Source organism: Acanthisitta chloris, unplaced genomic scaffold, assembly GCF_000695815.1.
Source record: "Acanthisitta chloris isolate BGI_N310 unplaced genomic scaffold, ASM69581v1 scaffold7377, whole genome shotgun sequence".
Taxonomy (NCBI): domain Eukaryota; kingdom Metazoa; phylum Chordata; class Aves; order Passeriformes; family Acanthisittidae; genus Acanthisitta; species Acanthisitta chloris.
The window spans coordinates 89,369-110,623 of record NW_008681029.1 but is presented as its reverse complement, the minus strand read 5'-3'; the positions used below and the strand labels follow the sequence as shown (position 1 = coordinate 110,623).

Here is a 21,255-nt window from a genome sequence, read left to right as displayed (position 1 = left end):
AGCAGGAACCAGCCTGGTCTGTGCTCTGGCTGTGGTGCTGTGCACCTTGCTAAGGAATATTCATACAGCTTCCAGAAAGAGGTGCAAAAAACCCATCACCCATGAGCCTTTTCACAACCACTGTACAACCCCTGAGACTGCCCAGAGGTTAACTCTGTGCTGCAGAGGATTCCTGGGCAAAATCACCTTCAAGTTTCCCCTCCCCTTGGAGTACAGCACAACTACGTTGTAGTATAATGTCTTTCCCATAATTATATGACATAGTATATCCTTGTAGTTAGAGCTGTGGTTTTGGCTATGATCCAGACAACTCTTTCCAGACAACTTTACCCAGAAAGTTCTTCCCCCAGAGGGTGTTTGGCACTGGAACAGGTTTGGGTTAGATATCTCAAGTTTCCCCTCCCCTTGGAGTACAGCACAACTACGTTGTAGTATAATGTCTTTCCCATAATTATATGACATAGTATATCCTTGTAGTTAGAGCTGTGGTTTTGGCTATGATCCAGACAACTCTTTCCAGACAACTTTACCCAGAAAGTTCTTCCCCCAGAGGGTGTTTGGCACTGGAACAGGTTTGGGTTAGATATCAGGAAAAGGTTGTTCCCCCAGATTGGGCAGGGCACTGGAACAGCTCCCCAGGGCAGTGGTCACAGCCCCAAGGCTGACAGAGCTCAAGGAGTGTTTGGCCAATGCTGTCAGGCTCAGGGTGGAGTGTTGGGGTGTCCTGTGCAGGGTGATCCTTGTGGGTCCCTTCCAGCTCAGGACATTCTATGATCTTTCCTTCTCCATTTGGGTGTCTGTCCTCTCCCTTCCTTTGGTGATGACACCTGTGTTTGTACTCCATGTTTAAAATCTGTCAGAGAGGAGAGCTCACAGCCCAGAAAATGATGTACCAGAAAGTGGATGAAGCTCTGAGCTACAACATTAGAGAGAAAAACACAAACACTCCTTTTATCTGTGTTGAAAATCTTCACCTACAGAACACGACACTGGTAAATAAATGTCAGCAGCACCATAACACTCTAACCTGCAGTAGACAAAAATGAGAAACAAAGCAAGGAGCTAAAGCCAGAGCTGCAGTGATGCTCCGGGTGATTCAAGCCTATGGCATGTTCTCTGAGTGCAGAGAAGGAAAGGAGAAGCTCTCTTGGGAGATCAGAATTCTAATAAAACTTGGAGAATGAGAGTAGCTGGTATTTTTGGAACAAATTATCCCAAAACTATCTTCTGCAAGTCCTAACTGTCATTTTCCAGACACTGCCTTGTACCTCACTGAGTTACTTCCCATCCAGCTGACTTCTTTCATCCACAGCCAAACCTCCCTATCTCCCAGTTCAGGCTCATCCCAGAGAGCACATCAGTGTCTCCAGGGACACAGGGCAGGAGACACAACATGGGCTCACACAGCACCAGGACACTCCACACTGTGACCTTCCCTCAGGGCCTCCCTGGCTTCATCTGCTAAGTTAACCACAGCCAGGGACCAGTCCTGCTCCAGCACAGCCTGGGGAACACTGAGCTGCTAGAGGGTCTCAGGCATTAGGCTGGGAGAGCTGGGACTGTTCAGCCTGGGGAAGAGAAGGTTGTGTGGAGACCTCAGAGCAACCTGCCAGGAGCTGAAGGGGCTCCAGGGAAGCTGCAGAGGACTCTTGGTTAGGAACTGCAGGGACAGGACAAGGAGGAATGGGGAGAAATTGAAAGGGGAAATTTAGATTAGGTATTAGGAAGAGGTTTTTCCTATGAGGGTGGGGAGCCAATGGCACAGGTGGCCCAGGGAGGCTGTGGCTGCCCCAACCCTGGCAGTGTTCAAAGCCAGGTTGGCTAAAGCCTTGAGCAACCTGCTCTGGTGGGAGGTGTCCCTGCCCAGGGCAGGGGGTTGGGGCTGGATGATCTCTAAGGTTCATTCTAACCCCTTAACATACTATGAAATTATCATTATCTTGTCCTTAGCCAACCAATGCTCCTGCAGGTACAACTGGGCATTCATGGAGACCATTCCCAACAGCACCTTGGACACAGCCACACTGATCTGGAGGGCAAGGTGGTTGGGTTGCATGGGTGAACCTTCCTTCCCAGCCTCAGTGCTAGGGAACAGTGTAGGCTGGAACTATGACAGTCTCAGGATGAGGTCTCAGTGCTGGCACAGCCCTTACTGTGACCCTTCCAGTGCAAGATGTGAATTCCAAGCCAACTGGATGAGCAGCAAGAGGGAGAGGCAGGCAACAGGCTTCAGATTTGCCTTTGAACCTGTCACAGAATCACTGAGGTTGGGAAAGTCCTCTGAGATCACTGAGTCCAGTCATTCCTCCAGCACTGCCAAGGTCACTACTAACCATGTCCTCAGGTGCCACATCTACACACTTTTTGCACACCTCTAGGGATGGTGACTCCACCCCTGCCCTGGGCAGCTGTGCCAGGGCCTGAACACCCTGTCAGGGAAGAAATTTTCCCTTATATCCAATCTGAAGTTTCGCTGGAATCACTTGAGGCTGTTTGCTTTCATCACTTGCTACCTGGGAGGATAGATCAACCCCGACCTTTACAACCTCCTGTCAGGGAGCTGTCAAGAGCACAAGGTCCCTCTGAGCCTCCTTTTCTCCAGGCTGAGCCCCCACAGCCTATCACTGACATCAATTTGCTCACTTTTCTTTGAGAAGTAGAGAATTCCCCTCATTGCTTCATACAGCCCCAGACACCTCTGGTACCTGCTGGTATCTCCTTCTACAGAGTTCAGATGTTTGCCATTCAATCAAGCAAACATTTCCACCTCTCCCTTCTGGATTTCCTCCTAGGAGGAGCCAAGTGCAGTTTGTCTGTCGAGTCATGTTCTGGACCATTGAAATGCTGAAATCTGTACTTTCATGCAATACTTACATCAAGTCTAAAGCTGCATCTATTCTCCTGACACTTCTCTAGAGAACCAGAGTGAAATAACCTGTGCTGGTGGTTGTTTCCAAGAGCCAGGCTCAAAGCCACTGAATGTCCAGAAAACAATTTCCATAGAAATGGAGTAGAATCCATAGAATCACAGAATCCAGAATGGTATGGGAGGAAGGGACCTTAAATCCCAACATATTTCAGACCCTGCCATGGGCAGGGACACCTTCCACTAGTCCAGGTTGCTCCAAGCCCTGTCCAGCCTGGCCTGGAACACTCCCAAGGATGGAGCAGCCACAGTTGCTCTGGGCAACCTGTGCCAATGCCTCAGCACCCTCACAGAGAGGAATTCCTTCCCAATATCCCATCTAAACCTTTCAGTGTAAAGCCTTTCCCCCTTGTCCTGTTCCTCCAGACCCCTTTAAGTAGTCTCTCTCCATCTCTCCTGAAGACTCCCTTCAGGCACTGGGAGGCCATTGAAGAAGCTGTTTGCAGAGATTAGCTCCTCAAACACATCCGGAGACACTGGATATATATCCCACTTACCCTGTGGTTCTGTCCAGGGACACCTGCACACACTGACAGTAAAACCAACTCTGCAACAGAACAGTTCCTGCATGGGAGAGTTCACAAGCTGAAGTGGATCCCAAGTGACAGATGTGTGAACAAAGGGACTGAGGGGGAGCTGAGCTGCTCATGCAGCAGGACAAGGGATGGACCACAGCCTGAGGGTTAATGCTGTGTAGGGGTTGGTTGTTTTCTGTGTTTGATTGGCCTTTTTAACTAGAAAATTTGGTGAGTCAGCTCCACTCTTACCCTCCACAGGCAAACCTCCCTATCTCCCAGTTCAGGCTCAGAAGTTATTCTGTGCATTAGTTATTCACAGTCACCTTCTCAAGACAGCAGGTATCCTGAGCAGGTCATTTTGGCTGAGTGTCACTGTACAGTGAGAGCTAAACACTGGCTCCAAAATACAGATTACTATCCCAGGGGCATAGTCACAAGTAGCTGAGGAGCTGCTGGATTACAGCAACTAATGTGCTGAACAGCAACTACAGCCAAGGAACTGTGTGTATAGAACAGCCAAGAACCTCTCTGTATAGAGCTGTATGTACACATACACACATATATAGCATGAATTTCAGCAGCAGCAACAAGGCCAACACCTCTTAAGCTTCAAATAAGTTGTTAAAACATTACTGGGACAGTGGTCTACAATCTCTACTTCTGGGGATTGGATTTAGCTTATGAAGTGAAACTTTGTGCCTCAGGATTCAACAATTCACATTATTAGTATTGCTATTTATAGATTACATTATATTAACATTAATTAAAAGTAATATATCAATATAATGATGATGATAATAATAGTTATAACTACCACAACAACAGCAGCTGCTATATAGCAATGCTACGTGATATCTAAGCCCTACTGTAAATAAATTACTTGTAAACGAAATGCAAATGCTCCCAGGGTCAGTTACAGCTTCCCAGGGTTTGGTGAGCACTGCAGAAGACAGGCAGGGTCATGCTGGGCACAGAATGCTGAGGGGCTGGAGCAAAGCACTTGCTCAGGCAGTAGCTCTGCTGTAAATGGGATGAGCAGGCTCTGCTGCAGTTTGCCATAAATGGAATCCAAAGCAGAGGAGGGAACAGGCTTCCACCCTGTGGAATGGAGCAGGATTCCCAGGATCTGCCAGGCAAGCTGAAAGAAAGGATCTTCCTCTCCCTCCCAAACATAGTCAGAGCAGCTCCCAGTCTATATTTGCATGTACAGCATCATCCCTCCCCACTTTTTGTCCCCATTCCCAAAGTTCCCACCAGAATCACAGAATCAGCCTGGTTGGAAGAGACCTCCAAGATCATCAAGTCTAACCCTAACATGGTCACTAGCCCATGGCACTAAGTGCCACATCCAGTCTCATCTTGAAAACCTCCAGGGATGGTGAATCCACCACCTCCCTGGGCAGCACATTCCAATGCCTAATCACTCTCTCCATAAAAATTCTCTTCCTAATCTCCAACCTAAACCTCCCCTGGCAGAGCTTGAGTCTGTGCCCTCTTGTCCTACTGCTACTTGCCTGGGAGAAGAGACCAACCCCCACCTGACTCCAACCTCCTGTCAGGACAGGGTGATAAGGTCTCAGCTGAGCCTCCTCTTCTCCAGGCTGAACACCCCCGGCTCCCTCAGCCTCTCCTCATGGCACTTGTGCTCAGTCCCTTCACCAGCCTCGTTGCTCTTCTCTGGACCTGCTCCGGCACCTCAATGTCCCTCCTGAGCTGAGGGGCCCAGAACTGAGCACAGGATTCAAGGTGTGGCCTCACCACACCCCTCTCCAGGGGCAGAATCACCTCCCTGGTGCAGAAGGCTGGAGGTGGCAGCCCTCGGGCACCCCTGGGTTAGTACTTAGCAGCACACCCAGAGCACTGAGTGTGTGCTGCGGATTGCACACTTCAGATACACAACTGCAGAATTCTTTTCCTTTCTTATAAATAGAGCAAATCAAAAGCAGGGTGAGGAGAGCTTAAAAGCAACATTCTCGGCAAGGAAGAAGCATTTAGAACCCGCAAGTGCGTCCTGCATGCAGGAGAAATGTCTTCAAGCACTTCTGTGGAGCAGAGTTGAGGTTTTAGACCAGGTGAGGTGCCTTGGACACTCAAATCCTGGATGTACAACAGGAGTTGAGGTATCCAACAATCCCTCTGGGGACCTCCCTAACTTCAGAGGGTGAGAACTGGGTGTAAAGAGAAGGTTGCAGAGAAGGAGAGGGTTTTACTGTCTTAAGTTCATCAGCATTTGAAGATACCATTCAGGACAAGCCTAGTAAACCAATCTCCATCTACGCTTCTAGATCAAAGGCACAGAGAAGCTGGGCCAGGGACCTGGCAGGGGACCTGGAGAGGGTGGCACAAACCCACAGTTTGATAGTCTCAAAGACAGAAATGCTTCTGAGAGCTTACAGGTGTTCATGTTCCCTCTCTGAACGGGCTATTAAATGATACTTCATACAATCATACAATATCCTGAGCTGGAAGGGACCCACAAGGATGATCAGTCCAACCCCTGACTCTGCACAGGACACCCCAACAATCCACCCTGTGCCTGAGAGCATTGGCCAAACACTCCTGGAGCTCTGTCAGCCTTGGGGCCGTGACCACTGCCCTGGGGAGCTGTTCCAGTGCCCAAACACCTCTGGGGGAACAACCTTTTCCTCAAATCCAACCTAACCCTCCCCTGCGACCGGCTGATGGTGAGAGGTTACAGAAATGGGTGGCAACAGGGGCAATAACCAGCAACAACAAACCAATGATGCAGCAACAGGCTCCTGCTGGAGGGCACAGATGTGCCAGTGGTATCTTTGCCAAAAAACAAATGCCTCTGAGACCACAGACATGATGCCATTCAAGGCTGTAAATGCAGCCTTGGGTACATGCCCAGCAGCCTGGGGTCACCCCAGCACAGCCTATTGTCATGGCCTAATCCTCAGCAGGTCTGGACAGCAGCAGGAGCACCAGTGATTATGGAGAGCTTCCTTCATGGCCACCCAAAACCTGCTCTGCCTGTTCCCAGTAGGGCTTCTGTCCTCAGCTCAATGTCATGCTTTGGTCAAAAAAGTAGCATGATAAAATCACTGAACCGTTGAATCAAGGATCATCAAGGTTGGAAAAGACCTTTAAGATCAAGTCCAACCATTCCCCTAGCACTGCTATGGTCACCACTAACCATGTCCCCAGGTGCCACATCCATACTTTTTCGAACACCTCCAGGGATGGTGACTCCACACTGCACTGTGCAGCTGTGCCTGGGCCTGAACACCCTTTCCATGAAGAAATTTTCCCTAATATCTAATCTGAAGCTCCCCTCACCCAGCTCGAGTCTGTTTCCTCCTGTCCTGTCCTTTGTTCCCTGGGAGCAGCAGAGCATGACCCCACCTGGCTGCACCTCCTGTCAGGGAGCTGGAGAGAGCAGAAGGTTCCCCTGAGACTCCTTTTCTCCAGGCTGAGCCCCCACAGCTCTCCCAGCTGTTTCTGGTGTTCCAGCCCCTTCCCAAGCTCCATTCCCTTCCCTGGACGCACTCCAGCATATCCAGAGAGGTGCTTTGCTCTGTCCAGTCTGAGCTTTGCCCATGCCAAAAGTCAAGTGACTTAACTCAGTTACTACCACCAAGGATAAGGCAGTGTTGGAACACAGTGTTTTCCAGCGGAATCTGTTCAGCAGCTGCACTCAGCAGGTGTTTCCTGACAGGTTCCCTCATCCCCATCCAGGTTTCTTAAAGGGATGGAGCCCAAAACCAGCGAGATGCAGAGCAGGAACTCAGCAGCAATTTGCACAGCCATGAACAGGCCATGCCAGGGAAGCTCAGAAAGCAAACAGCAGCACAAGAACCAAATGGAAACAGCTATTTCAGCCTAAGGGACTTTCCAAAATATGGCCTAGAGAAACAGAAATCTCAGGGCACTCACAACAGTCATAATCCATTCTGCTCTTTCTCTACATTCATCAGATTCTCTGTACCCACCCAGGGCTGCACCCCCTGCCTGTGAGCCGAGCCGGGGAAGTGAACAGCTGACACACAGCAACATTGCAGTGCCACTGGCCAGACAAATGTGTGACTGCAGCACATTGCCATCCAACTGCTCCAAGCCTCTTGCTGGCCTTCCTTCACCAGCAGCAGCTTGTGCTGCACAAGGTTATGTTCACTCCCAGGGTGGAAATCGAAGAGCAATGAAAAGTCTATGTATGTTGTAAAACCCACCCAAATCCCCAGACAGCAGTGCCAGCACTGGTACGTGGCAGGTACCTATTATAAGGAGTAACAAAAATGTGTTAGGTACCTACTATAGACTCTTAAAATTCTGGAATGGTTTGGGTTGGAAGGACCTTAAAGCTTATCCAGTCCCACCCCCTGCCATGGGCAGGGACACCTTCCACTAGACCAGGTTGCTCCAAGCCCTGTCCAGCCTGGCCTGGAACACTCCCAGGGATGGAGCAGCCACAGCTTCTCTGGGCAACCTGTGCCAGTGCCTCAGCACCCTCACAGGAAGGAATTCCTTCCCAATATCCCACCTGTCCTTGCCCTCTGGCAGTGGGAGGCCATTCTCCCTTGTCCTGTCACTACATGCTTCGGTAAAAAGTCCCTCTCCATCCTTCCTGTAGTCTCCCTATAACAAGTAATGGGACATGAATTAAAGCAGAGCTGGTGGGAAATTCCTGCCAGGAAGGACTTTTGCAGCTTAAGGATTCAACATCTTCACATACCAAATAATGAAGCAGCTTCTGCCAAACAATGTTACTTCTGGCAGGGAAACTCCATGTCCAGGAGCTAAAAACAATGACTTTCTAAACATGAGGATTTTTCTGGAGGGAACCATGTGGGAGGATCCAAACTCTGAACAAAAAATGACCTTTTAAAGACAAGGGGACAAACAGCATCACCACACTTACATCATTCAACAGCCAGTTTTTCCTACAGTGGCTGTTTCCAAAGGACATTTTATTACCAGAGAATTTGACTGCAGTTTTCCAAACAAATTTAGATTACTCCTCAGTTCCCTGTTAGTCATCTGGCAATAGAGCTTCTGCTTTTCGTTCCTTCTGGATGTATCTGGGAGAGAAATCACTGCCTAAATGTGGGAGTGCAGCAGCCTGCAGGGTACAGCCGGGAGACATGGACCATCGGCTCCAGGGGGGCTTTGCCTCAGAGGAGCATTCACAGAGTCCCAGAAGGGTTTGGGTGGCAAGGAACCTTAAAGCTTATCCAGTCCCATCCAATGCCATGGACAGGGACACCTTTCACCAGCCCAGGTTGCTCCAAGCCCTGTCCAACCTGGCCTGGAACACTCCCAGGGATGGAGCAGCCACAGCTGCTCTGAGCAACCTGTGCCAGTCCCTCAGCACCTCACAGGGAGGAATTCCTTCCCAATATCCCATCTGTCCTTGCTCTCTGGCAGTGGGAAGCCATTCCCTGTGTCCTGTCTCTCCATCCCTTGTCACAAGTCCCTCCGCAGCTCTCTTGGTGCCCCTTTAGGCATTGGAGGGAGCTCTAAGTTCTGCCTGGAGCTTCTCTTTTCCAGGCTGGACACTCCCAGCTCTCTCAGCCTGACTCCAGGGCAGAGGAGCTCCAGCCCTTGGAGCACCTTCATAGCCTCCTCTGGACTTGCTCCATCAGCCTCACATCCTTCTGATGTTGGAGACTCCAGAGCTGGACATGGTGCCCCAGGTGGGGATTCCCCAGCACCCTGAGGAGAAGGGCCAGACTGCAAGGCCTGAGCATGACACACCACAGTTGCAACTGCTGCAGCTCTCTCCCTGTCCCTCAATTCCCCTCCCTCCAAGGCATATAGCTGTGTCACCACCACATAGTCACTGAGGCCCACCCAGACACCTACTACCGTAGGCAGAAATTTTCATCCAGCAGATCAGATTTTTTTGAGGATGACTTCAACCATATCAGGAGCGACATCCTCCCCCAGCTGCTGGGTGACTGACACTAAAGAATGATCAGCAGCTCCCGGAGGGGCACAGAACCTGCTCCAAGTAGTTCAGCAGTCAGAGATATTTCTCCTTTCCATAATTTTGAGCATATAATGAGGAGATAGTTTGTGTCATGAGTCTGACAGTTTCCCACAGACAGTGACATGATGCTCTATTACATGTATAGTCGCAAACATATGATGTCAAACTTTAACAAACATAAAACAATAGACAGATTTATTCTGTCTTTGGGAGATAGTTCAGGAGCAATGCTGCTCTCAGACCAGTGGGGCTGGGCTAGCAGCCATGCTGAAGTAAGAGGTTCTGTCCCCTGGAGGTCTCATGCTGTGTACCCACTGCACTGGAGAGATGCACACATGTCACTTAGTCTTGAGAAGAGGCTCAGGGGTGACCCCATGGCTGTCTACAACTCGCTGACAGGGTTGGAGAGAGGTGGGGGATGTCTCTCCTGCCATGGCTGCAGGGAGAGGACTAGAGGGAATGGCCTTGAGCTGAGACAGGGCAGAGGCAGAGGAGATGATAGGAGAAATGTTTTCCCTGTTAGGGTGTTCAGGCACTGGAATATTGCCTGGGGAGGTGTTTAAGAGGTGTTTGGACCTGGTGCTGGAAGACATGGTTTAGGGGCTAAAGCAGTGACAGGTTAACAGTTGGATTTGATGATCTTAGAGGTCTCTTCCAACCTTGATGTCTCTATGATGCTACTATCATGGATCCTGCTGCCACCCTGGAGCATCACACCACTCCCAGCTCCTTCTGGGAAGAAACCAAAAGGGTCCTGGGACCTCTGTGTGACAGCTGCCATGTAGGCAGAGGGAGAGGACCCTGGGGTGAGCTGGGATCATCTGAACTGCCTGCAGAGGCCTCCCAGCAATGCCAGCAGAGGCCAAGGGATCTGTGGGTGACTGCTGCAGTGCTAAGCTCAGCTCCAGGGCTGCAGGAGGAATGAGCTGCTGACAAGTGAGAAAGATCAGTCACCTCGGGCTGCTCCACAACTCCGACAGTAATCGACTAAACGAGATGCTAAAGCATAAAGTTACCTTAAATAGTTATGAGTCTGTGACCTTGGAAATAATTCCTGGAGGACTTGCTGCTTTGCTTCACCTTCCCAGGACTCGCAGATCGGATTGTAGCTGGTTTTGTGTTACCCATCCTCATCCCCAGCACAGCCTCTGCTTCACATTACACCTTCCTAATTCAGCAACTCAGTGAGCTAGAGGAATTCACCTGGAGGCATTCAGCTGTAACCCTGTAGTCCACACAGCCCACTTGGATCACTTGGCTTTATGCACAAAGTGTCTTTCCCCAGAGCTGTAAACAGGAGCTGAGAGCCAGGCTGAGAGGGGAATGCTGCACCAAGAGGACAGTGAACAGCCAGGCTGATGCCCTTCTGCACACACTGAGGTTAAGGAAAACCAACACAAGCAAGTCAGGCTAGAGGACTCACAAGGCAAATCCTCTGTGCAGATGTGAATGAGTTTAGTCAAAATATTTGCAGAATGAATTTTCATTTCTCTGGTGCCTGCCCCCTGCCCTTCCCAGAGAACACAGGGCACTGCCAGCACCGTGAGGCTGTACCTCTCCATATTCAAGCTCTATTGCAAAGCATTAGCTCATGCTCCTGCAGCACTTTGATGCTATTTCTTATTGCCATACACATACTAAAGATCTTTCCTTGCAGCACACACAGCCCATTAGAGCATTTTGTTTATAACCAGGACCAAGCAGAGCCAATCTCTCCCAGCCTTGTGCTCTCCAGAATGAAATGCTCTGATTTAACTACAGCCGTGCCAGTGACGCACAGTGCCACCTACGTGCCCTTGGACAGGGGCCAGATGGTTTCCCTCCCACGTCACACCACAGCTCTGCTGGAAGTAAACATTCAGGGGTAAAACCAGGGGAAAATACTCAGAGCCTTAATCCCCAGAAGGGCCCCTGGGCCAGCAGCACTGAAGCATAGGATGAACAACACCATATAGCACTGTCTGGATTAAAGGATTTTAGTTTCTTATCAACTAGCAAGAAGTTCACCTATTTTGTTCCCTTTTGCTGGTCAACTTTCCCTTGTATACCAGCAAAACAGCACAGCCTGTGCAGACATACCTTACCATATTAGGCAATGTGAGTCCTGAAAGTGGAGGACTCGGAGCCTTCCTTGGCTTACAAACACAGTGCACAGGCACCAGGTCAGCCTGCATGACACTAGGGCAGGGACAGAACCTCCCAGGCCTCCCAGGACACCCAGTCTGGCTACCACAGGCAAGTCACAAAACACTTCCCAAATGCTATTCCTCATCTTCTAGTTATTCACCAAACCCATCTTCCACAAGAAGGCAAACAGCACCGTGACAAAAGCTGAACTGAAGTCTCTGTGGAAGGATAAAATGGCACCAAAAGCAAAAAGACAGGTGAGAAACAGGCACACCAAAATCAGCACTGCCAAGTCATAGCTCTGAATCAGCAATAATGTTAAGACATTCAGTTTACATAAGGAATTTTCCACTTCATTGGTCTTCCCTTAGAACTCATGGAATCAAGCTTAGAAACTGAGCTCTTCTAAGACAGAGATTTAGCATCTATTGGTATCCAGTTGCATCTGGTGATTTCCTGTGAGCACTACAATTAGGCAGAACACTTATTTACAAAGCAGAGTGGGCCTGAGTGGTGTTTTGCAGAATGGAAAACACTCATTCCATAAATCACAGCCCAGGGAGACAGCAATGGAGCCTATTTAATCCACTTACTGCGACGTAATCCATAATCATAGAGTGCAGCGTGATTCCTGCAGAAAAGTTAATTCCATTAACGTGTCTGGGTTCAGACTGGGCTATCCAGCCTGTCCTGGAGGCACTTCATGACAACACACATTTTCTTTGACACTTTTACTGCCCAGAAATTGTTGTTTTACCAATGACACTCAGTGTCTTTCCCTGAATGCAAAGTTTCCCTTTGACAAACTCTCCCCTGGGTCGGGCACAGCTGTGATGCTCCTGCAGAGAGCTGCAAGGACATCAAATCCCTTAAATGATTACAAACAGTTTCTATTTGTTCTCTGTGGGCTGTCATATATAGTACACTTTTCTTCCAGATTTGTTTCCAATTTCTCCTGCTGTGCAAAAGCACTGGCAGAGCAATGGCAATGGCAATTCCTCCCTGTGAGGATGGTGAGGTACTGGCACAGGTTGCCCAGAGCAGCTGTGGCTGCTCCATCCCTGGGAGTGTTCCAGGACAGTTTGGACAGGGTTTAGAGCACCCTGGGCTGGTAGAAGGTGTCCCTGCCCATGGCAGGGGGTGGAATGGGATGATCTTTAAGGCCCCTTCCATCCCAAACCAGTCCGGGATTAATTCTCTAGTTCTAAGTCAAGGTCAAGTCAAAGCCAGGAGAGCAAAATGGGACGTCGGATCATTCTCTCTAGTCTACATCATCATCCTCCCACTGCTGCATCCCAACCTGGAGCCACTGCTCCATCCCAAATTGCAGCCACTGCTCCCTATCTGCACTGACTCTATTCATCCTCACTGGCCCCACCAGGACCGAATTCCCACTGGTATTTTGCAGTCACTGACTTGCAGGGAGCAGGGAATGCTTCCCAACACCAACCTCCCCCACTCAGTCTAGGTCTGACATGACCTTTCAGACTCTCCCAACTTCTACTTTCTGAGAAACAGAGACCAGACTGTGCCCAGACTTTCCCTCACCTCTCTTAGAGCTCAGGTCTTCCCAGACCACTCAAAGCTCTTCCCTTTGCTGCTCCTTACAAGTGGAACCACACAAAACCCTCTCCTAAAGCTGCTTTCCCAGAGGCATTTTCCAGCTGAAGTCCTTGTGCCCTTGAACATTTATTCCACAATAAAACTTTGTCTGCTCTTCCAACTTTCCACACTGCATCCAGGCAGTCTGTAGCCAGGGAGGGAGGCAGGGTGGGAGCAGAACACATGGAGGATCCCAACACATCCCATTCCAGGACCTCTCAGTTGCCTTAAGCTCAGCCAGAGTGTCTGGGCTGGTTTCCCACGCTGGTGCTCATGAGCTCAGCCAAAACAATTCAGCCACTTCTGAGAAGCAGAACAACATGGATTCACTCCTTTTTCCCCCAAAACTCTTTACCTTTCCTTTGCTAATCTCCAGCACTGCAGAGCCTGCAGCAGGGATTTCAACTAAGGCCTTTTTTTGGCTTCCATCAAAATCTTCCCAATATCAGCCAAGATATAAACACTGGAGAAACAAAATAACTGCTCCCATAAAATCAGAGAGTCTTGGGGGATCTGCAGCTAAAATGGACACTCAGTGAGTTCAAGGTCACAGCTTGGTGACATGGTGGCACCTGCCATTCTAGAATCATTACTATTGATGAATTAATGATTGCTAAGTGTACATTTTCTTGTACCAGACCTGCAAGCAGGAGCTGCTCTGTGATTCCTGCCAGAGTGATGGCCAGTAAGGACTGAAATCTCTGGTCTGGATCTAAAGTAACCCAGGGAAGAATGAGCAAGGGACAAGGTGCTGGAGGCATGCAGTGAGGAAAATGGCCTGGAAACTGGATAAAAACACTGGAGAAATGGGAAACGCAGGTCTGGCAGAATGGGAGGAGGGTTTAACCAAGGTCTAATGCACATGGGGTTGTGTAAGAAGGAATCCTTCATGGCCACGAGCTGAGACAGGGGAGAGGCAGAGGAGATATTAGGGAAAATGCTTCCTTGTTAGGGTGTTCAGGCACTGGAACAGGGAATTGCTCAGGCAGGTGGAGCAGTCACCATCCCTGGAAGTGTTTCAGAGGCATCTGGACCTGGTGCTGGAGGATATGGTTTAGGGTTTAGGGGTTACAGCAGTGACAGCTTAATGGCTGGATCTGATTATATTAGAGGTCTCCTCCAGCCTTGATGATTCTGTGATTCGTGCTGTTAACTTGGGGAAAACCAGCACCATTAATTGGAGGAGACTGGGTGACCTTGAATTTTTTGGGCAGGTGGGTTCTCGTGCGGTGCCATGTCCCATTGACATGAACAGTGAGGACTGTGCTCAATAAATTCTTCAGCAATTTCAGGACTATACCCCAGAAAGCCTCAAACCTGCAGCCTCACTTACTCTTTTGTCTTAATTTAGCTAATCTGGGACAACTTCCCAGAAGAACAAACCATTCCCAGCAAGTCCCAAACACTCCTGCTGGAAACAAGGTGTCCCTATTATGCTTATTACTTTTTACACACCACCAAACTGCCCTCCTGCAGCCTCACTGTGAGACAGCAGAACTGTCAAAGCAGTTCTAACGAGGATAAATGGCCCAATCTCTCCTGCAGGGTTCAGAGAGGATCTCACTAGCTCTGCACTGTGATGAGCAGGAACTCCTGTGGGAAGAGCTGGGCTCCTTGGAGCAGGTGATGCTGCTGTGAGCAGGAATATCCCCTATTTCACATTGCAGAGTAAGCACTGGGAAAGCAACTGCTGCAGGGAGAGATAAGCACATGCAAACAGCCATCCCAGCACTACGTGGGGCTCTGGGCCCAGCAATGCTCACTGTGGCTTTGCTGCAGTTTGACTGACTATTGCAAGAAGAAAAACAGTCTGAAGAGTCTTACTGCCAATTTTTAGCAAAAAAACCAGTTAATTCCAACAAAGTGATGCTTCAGTCACTCCACTGCATTGCAAAGGGCAGGGAAAGGCTACCCCAAGCTCAGTGTTTTGCAGCAAAGACTAAACATCACATGAGCAGGCTGAGCCCTGCTCAGCCTTATGCTTGTTGGTTCTCCCAGGTCCTGCACATCTTGCTGCAAGTCTGGAAATGTGCTTAGCTTTGATATTGTCACTCAGGCATGTTGTCAGGCTCAACTGTGTTTGAGACAAAGAGACAAAACCAAATGAAACCAAAGCAATTTGGAAGGACTCAGTAATCACTACAAAAGGAGAGAAAAGGCTCCAAGGATGATGAGACTATTGCAAGAATAAGGGAACATGAACAACCTCTGCTGTACTGCTTGCCAAGACAATTTCCTGCAAGAAGACAAACCCATGAGGAGACAGGAGAGCACGTTTCAGAAATACAGACCATACTGTCCAAGATGACAGTGTCAAGGTGATTCTGAGACCCAAGGTCACAGGCAGCCTGGGGACAGCTGACAGCCACATGCACAGCACCATGGCCTGACTCACTTCCTGAAGGCACTGCCCCAGCCCTGCTGGGCTGCACTGCCCCAGCCCTGTGGTGCTGTACTCCCCCCAGGCTCCGAAACTGCTCTCCAAGCGCCAACTCTGAACTTAGGCCTGTCTGCAGATATTCTTTATCTTTCAGAGGAGAAATCAGTAAGGAATTTGGTACTTGGAACCATCTCTCTGTTCATACCCAGCTCTTGAGCAGAGCTTGAACCTCTCACATGAACAAGAGTAAAGCCATAAAGACTTCTTGCCATCAACACCCAAGAGTGGAACAGCAATGATTCAGACATAAGGTCTCACTTACCCGAGTTTCCTTCACTTCCTCATTTCCATCAACTTCATCATCATCCTAGGATGAAAAGCAAACAGCATTAGTAAGCAGCTTTGGGAACAACAAAACTGTATCACAGGATGATAATATATTGCATACAGAATCACTAAGGTTGGAAAAGACCTCCAAGATCATCAAGTCCAACCTTTGACTGAACACCCCATGTGCACTAAACCATATCACAAAGTGCCACATCTACACATGCTCTGAACCCCTCCAAGGATGGTGACTCCACCACTGCTCTGGGCAGCTGTGCCAGGGCCTGACTACCCTGTCAGGGAAGAAATCATTTGCTGTTAACGCTAAGAACAGTTCTGTCAAAAGAAATGTCTGTCCAGTTGCTTTTGGCTGCTTATCAGAACAGGTTTGGTGACCTAATGGTCATTTAGAAGATCTTGGTACCATGGACAGAATGACTCTCTGATGGCTCCTGCCATTCCAATGCTCCTGAAGAGTCAGGAGGACGATGATGATGAGGAATTCCTTAATACACACAGGGAACAAACCTGACACTTGGGAATTCTGCATGTCTGAGATACTGACATCATCTTGACCTTCAAAGAACTTCTCCACTTCAGTTAGACTCCAGCAGGCAAGACTCACCCTCCCAGACATCTTGCACTTGCACAGTCTCTCCATAACCCTACTCTCTTTGTAACAGCTCTAGGATTTCATGGAGCAATGGGAAACTCCCACAGCATCACAGCTGACTCCAGACTGCACTCCTTAAACGTGACTTAATAATTCTTATTCTCTCCTGGAAGAGAAGATCTGTTTTCCTACCTGAGGCTCTAACCAAAGTCTGGAGGGTTGGATTTCTTCCCTCAGACTGAAGAAATCCTTTGAAACCAGGACTAAGAAAAATGACCACCACACGGACAGCTCTTCTGCACTTATGCTGGCAGTGTTCCCTGGTCCTGGGAGAGGATCCAGACACAGGTTTTACTCCTCACTGTTCTCCTTTCAGGGGCCTAAAGTGCAGACAAATTTGGGCTCAGAGGAATTTGAAAACACTTGAAGTGGCTTGTGACCTCCTTCTCCCAAAGAAACTAGCCTTCTCATCTCTCGTCTCCCATGTGGGCTCTTTCACAATCCTGCAAGGCTCCCACCGATTTAGGGCTCAGAACAGGCTGCCCAGAGCCTTCTGCTTGGCCTGACATGGGGCAAACAGAGATGTGAGTCCTCTGGATGTGCCAGCCTGAAACAGAGCCGCAGAGGGAAGGACTAACAGGAAATAACTGACTGGGAAAAAAATCCAAGGCTTGGAATTGGAAGGAAATTCATCCTGAAGATTACAGAATGAGTTTCTCTCTGTAAGGAACTCAGACTTACATCTTTTGTGGAGAAGATGATGCCGGTGCCTCTCCTCCTCTCCTTCGGCCGCCGCCGCTCTCGGATCGACTGTTTGCTCAGGGATCTGTCGTCTGAGTCCTGATCTTCACACTCTGGCCAAGCAAAGAGAGACTGCTTTGGTTTCAGTGATTTACATCTCTGCTTTTGCTAAGGCTCTGGGGTTCTTTTCAAGCTCATCAAGGTCATCTTGGCTTGTGTTGCATTAGAAAGGAGATACCAAACCCAATGACATGGAATATCAATGCCTTACTACAGCTGGATCCTCAGACTCCTTCCCTCACGAGAGCCAGAGAGGTTACCCCAGCTGCCAGCTCTCCCCAAGTCATCCTGAATTACTCCTGTTCTGAGGACAAACTGTACTAGGACAATATCTCCCCCAGGTCTAACATCTAAATGCTCCATGGATCACCAGCTCATTTATTTATCCAAAATGAAAACCACCCTTTCATCCCTCTGTTCCAAGCAACAGGTTGCATCCCAATTAGGAATTGCATTTAAACATGTTACCTTTGTTTTGTGAGGTGGCAGCTCCCCTCAGAGTAACAAGTAAACTTGTTCTCTCTCCTTACACGTTGGAAATTCTAAACTACAGAAAAATCCCTAAGCTTTGCTTGTTCCTCCCTGTCCTGGTACATACCATTTTTCTCCATCTCTGTGGCTGCCCCTCTGAAGTCTGCTGGGTTCACAGAGTCAAGGTATTTGTTTGTTCGAGTCAGGTATGAAGTTGTGTAGAGCAGAGGAGCTGCTGTGGAAGGGGAGACAGGGCTGGTGGGTTTGTCGGGCTGTGCTGGGCACCGCAGCCGCCGGTAGATGCTCTGGGAACAAAGAGCCATGACACACAGTTACCAGAATGGAAAGGAACTATCAGATTTGGGATTTCAGGGAATGCACTAATTCTTCAGAGTGTAATGTTTTCCTCACTGCTGCTGGGAGTGATCACCTGCATCCCCCACATCAGGGTCATTCCTTCCATGGGAATGATTGTTGAAATCATTGTACAGCCACAGTGTGAGTGTACCCTCCAGGGCTGGGGGATCTGGGATCAATCCCTTTGGCCCTACAGCCAATGGCAAGACAAACAAGTTACCTAACACAAATATATGATTTAGAGTGAAAAACCAGAGGTGATGGCAGGGGAGAACAGCGGTCTCTCCAGCTTTCCATTCCACACATAACATCTCTGGAAAAATGTGAACACAAAGCCTCAGCCCAGACTGCACAGCCAGGATGGATCCAGGCCACACTTCTATCATTAGCCTTCTCATTCCACTTTCTGGGATTTACAGAGTTTTATTTTCTGGCAAGAGACACAAAGCTGAAATTCCCAGTGGAGAGCAAAGGCACAGCTAAGCTCCAGCACCTGCAGAGCACTGAGATGCTGCTCCTCAGCCTTGCTGCTTTTACAGTATCATAGTTTCATAGTGTGTTAAGGGGCTGGAATGGAGCTTAGAGATCATCTAGCCCCAACCCCCTGCCCTGAGCAGGGACACCTCCCACCAGATCAGGTTGCTCAAGGCTTTACCCAATCTGGAACGCAACACTGCCAGGGTTGGGGCAGCAAGTCTGTCCCCCTTAAAATAAAGATATACTCAAAAGAGTTTCTCCTGACCTCAGCTATACTAAATGGTTTCATCAGCTCTGAAACAATGAGTATTGAGGCCTGAGGATCACCTCCTCATCCGTGTTCCTGCCCCACCGTGCCCTGCTCTCCTGCCTCTCGCCGCTGTCCTCGGGCTCAGTGCTCTCAGCCTTCTCACTCTGCTGCTCCTGTGCCTGTCGCTCTGCCCGGGACCGGCTGAAGGTCCTCTCAGCCTCCTGCAGGTCTGTCAGGGTCACACCCTGGGAGAAAGAAAAAGAGAATTCTTAAATTTATGCAGAGAATCACAAAATCACAGACTACTTTGGGTTGGAAAGGACTTTAATGCTCATCTTGTTCCACCTCTGCCACAGGCAGGAGCTCAGCTTGGTCCAAGCCCTGTCCCACTTGACCTGGAACACTCCCAGGGATGGAGCAGCCACAACTGCTCTGGACAACCTGTGCCAGTGCCTCAGCACCCTCACAAGGAGGAATTCCTTCCCTATATCACATCTATCCCTGCCCTCTGGCAGTGGAAAGCCATTCCCCCTTGTCCTGTTCTTTCAGGCCCATGTCAAAGTTCTTCTGCAGTTCTCTTGGAGCCCCTCTAGGCACTGGAAGGGGCTCAAAGTTGTCCCTGGAGCCTTCCCTTCTCCAGGCTGAAATTAGATTTCGAGCCTTCCAGGTCAGTTTAATTTGCTGCAGACATTCTTGCCCAGGCTCAGGTTTCATCCCAATGGTAAGAGAAAGGGAAGAATCCTTTTGCCTTTAATGTATTTCTCAGTGTACTGACAGAATCACTGACTCAAAACAACCCAAATATATGTGATCACACTACAAACCAAAAGGCAGGTATAGTGCAGAAAGGAAAGTTTGGAAATCTATCTCCCAAATACTTGGGGAAGTGCTTTGTAAAAATGGTTTGCAGGAACTTTTGCCAGAACCTTTCCATGAGGGTAGACATGCCCTTTGTCCTAAGAAACAATATAAGAGAAGAAGAAAATCCTTCCCCTTTTATAGAATCCCAGACTGGTTTGGGTTGGGAGGACCTTAAAGCTCATCCCATCCCACCCCCTGCCACGGGCAGGGACACCTTCCACCAGCCCGGGGTGCTCCAAGGCCTGTCCAACCTGGCCTGGAACTCCCAGGGATGGCGCAGCCACAGCTGCTCCAGGCAACCAGTTCATCAGCTCTCTTCACCTAGGTTCTCTAACCCTAACCCTAACCCTCTCTTCACCCTACCCATGAAGGAGAGTATCTCCATGCTGACCTGGGTGGACCTGCGTGTCTGCCGAGCCTGCCTGGACCGAGCCTTCCGCAGGGACTCTGCTTCCTCGTCCCGCACCGGCGTCAGATATGACCTGGGAAAACAGCAAGGGAGAAGAGGTTCAAATCAAAGCTTTCCTGTCTCTGCACACTCCTGAGATATTATTCTCATTCTTATGGACAAAAATAATTGCATCTCCATCCACTACCGCTGCTGCTTTGGGACAACCTCCCCATGTGCTCACATGACCTACTGCCCAGTGCCTCTGAAGAAACCCTTTGGAGTGTTGGACATGTCCTGTTAAAAATTGCACCTACTTAGTACATTATTTGCTTCATCCCATGTCACTGCATCATCAGAAAAACAACTCTCCCAAAGCCCCTGTGCTCAGACAGAGATCTGAGAGCAGAAATCCTGTGCTGGCACATTCCTCAGACCCTCCTTTCTGTCACTCCAGTCACGATCATATTCCTGCAATCTGCTGCCTTCATCACAGTGAAACCCATCCCACCAGGAAGTGGTGGAACTGCAGGCACCAGGGACACACACCTTGGGAAAGCCATGGAATCAAAGAAATGACCTTCACACACTGTGTAAAGTGAGCTTAAAGCCCCACAATGAACAGAGCTGAGCACCACTGCACTGTATTGAACCTGGGAAAATTCCAAGGAATTATTCACATGGAAATAGATGAAGTGCAGCCTCTGGCCTGGGATTCACTGGTGGGGAATTGGGCAGTGAGTGATTCCCAGACTGGTGGAGTGGCTTCAGACTTAGGCAAGATTAATTAGTTTGGACTCCTCAGCCTAGTTAATAGGGAATGACTATTCACACTGTCTCTCTGTACAGGGCTGAGGAGCTGGAATGTTCCTGGCAGGTCTATCACCACCAAAGGTTAACAGTGTACCAGAGATCTGGGTATGTTCAAAGGATCATTAGCCAAGTGAGGGATGAAGATCCATCGTGGAATAAGCTTCCTTTGTCCTTGGACTCTTTTCCTGGTTCTGCACTAAGACTACCTCCAGGGAAAAAGTAATGGGCTGAAGAGGATTTGCATCTGATCTGGTATGTTAAGACATTTATTAGAGATATTGCTAACCTGCTGCACTGTGACAAAACCACAGAGAAGCATAAAATGTGGATCATTCTAAAATCATCTGCCACAGCGGGTTTTATCCACCCTCAGGACCTTTGTTCAGAGCTAGTT

At 49.1% G+C, this 21,255-nt stretch overlaps 1 protein-coding gene across 1 annotated transcript in view; it reads right to left on the bottom strand.

Annotated features, from left to right (window-relative positions):
• Positions 1-15,400: 15,400 nt before the first annotated feature.
• LOC103805312 (protein phosphatase 1 regulatory subunit 12B-like) overlaps positions 15,401-21,255 on the bottom strand; it is a gene marked incomplete at its 5' end in the record, with an annotated part of 56,005 nt that continues 50,150 nt past the window's right edge. The window contains 6 exons of the mRNA XM_009077953.1: positions 15,401-15,418; positions 15,826-15,870; positions 17,185-17,297; positions 17,843-18,020; positions 18,877-19,044; positions 20,052-20,142. Coding sequence (XP_009076201.1) covers positions 15,401-15,418; positions 15,826-15,870; positions 17,185-17,297; positions 17,843-18,020; positions 18,877-19,044; positions 20,052-20,142 — 613 coding nt within the window. The remainder of the gene's footprint in view (positions 15,419-15,825; positions 15,871-17,184; positions 17,298-17,842; positions 18,021-18,876; positions 19,045-20,051; positions 20,143-21,255) is intronic.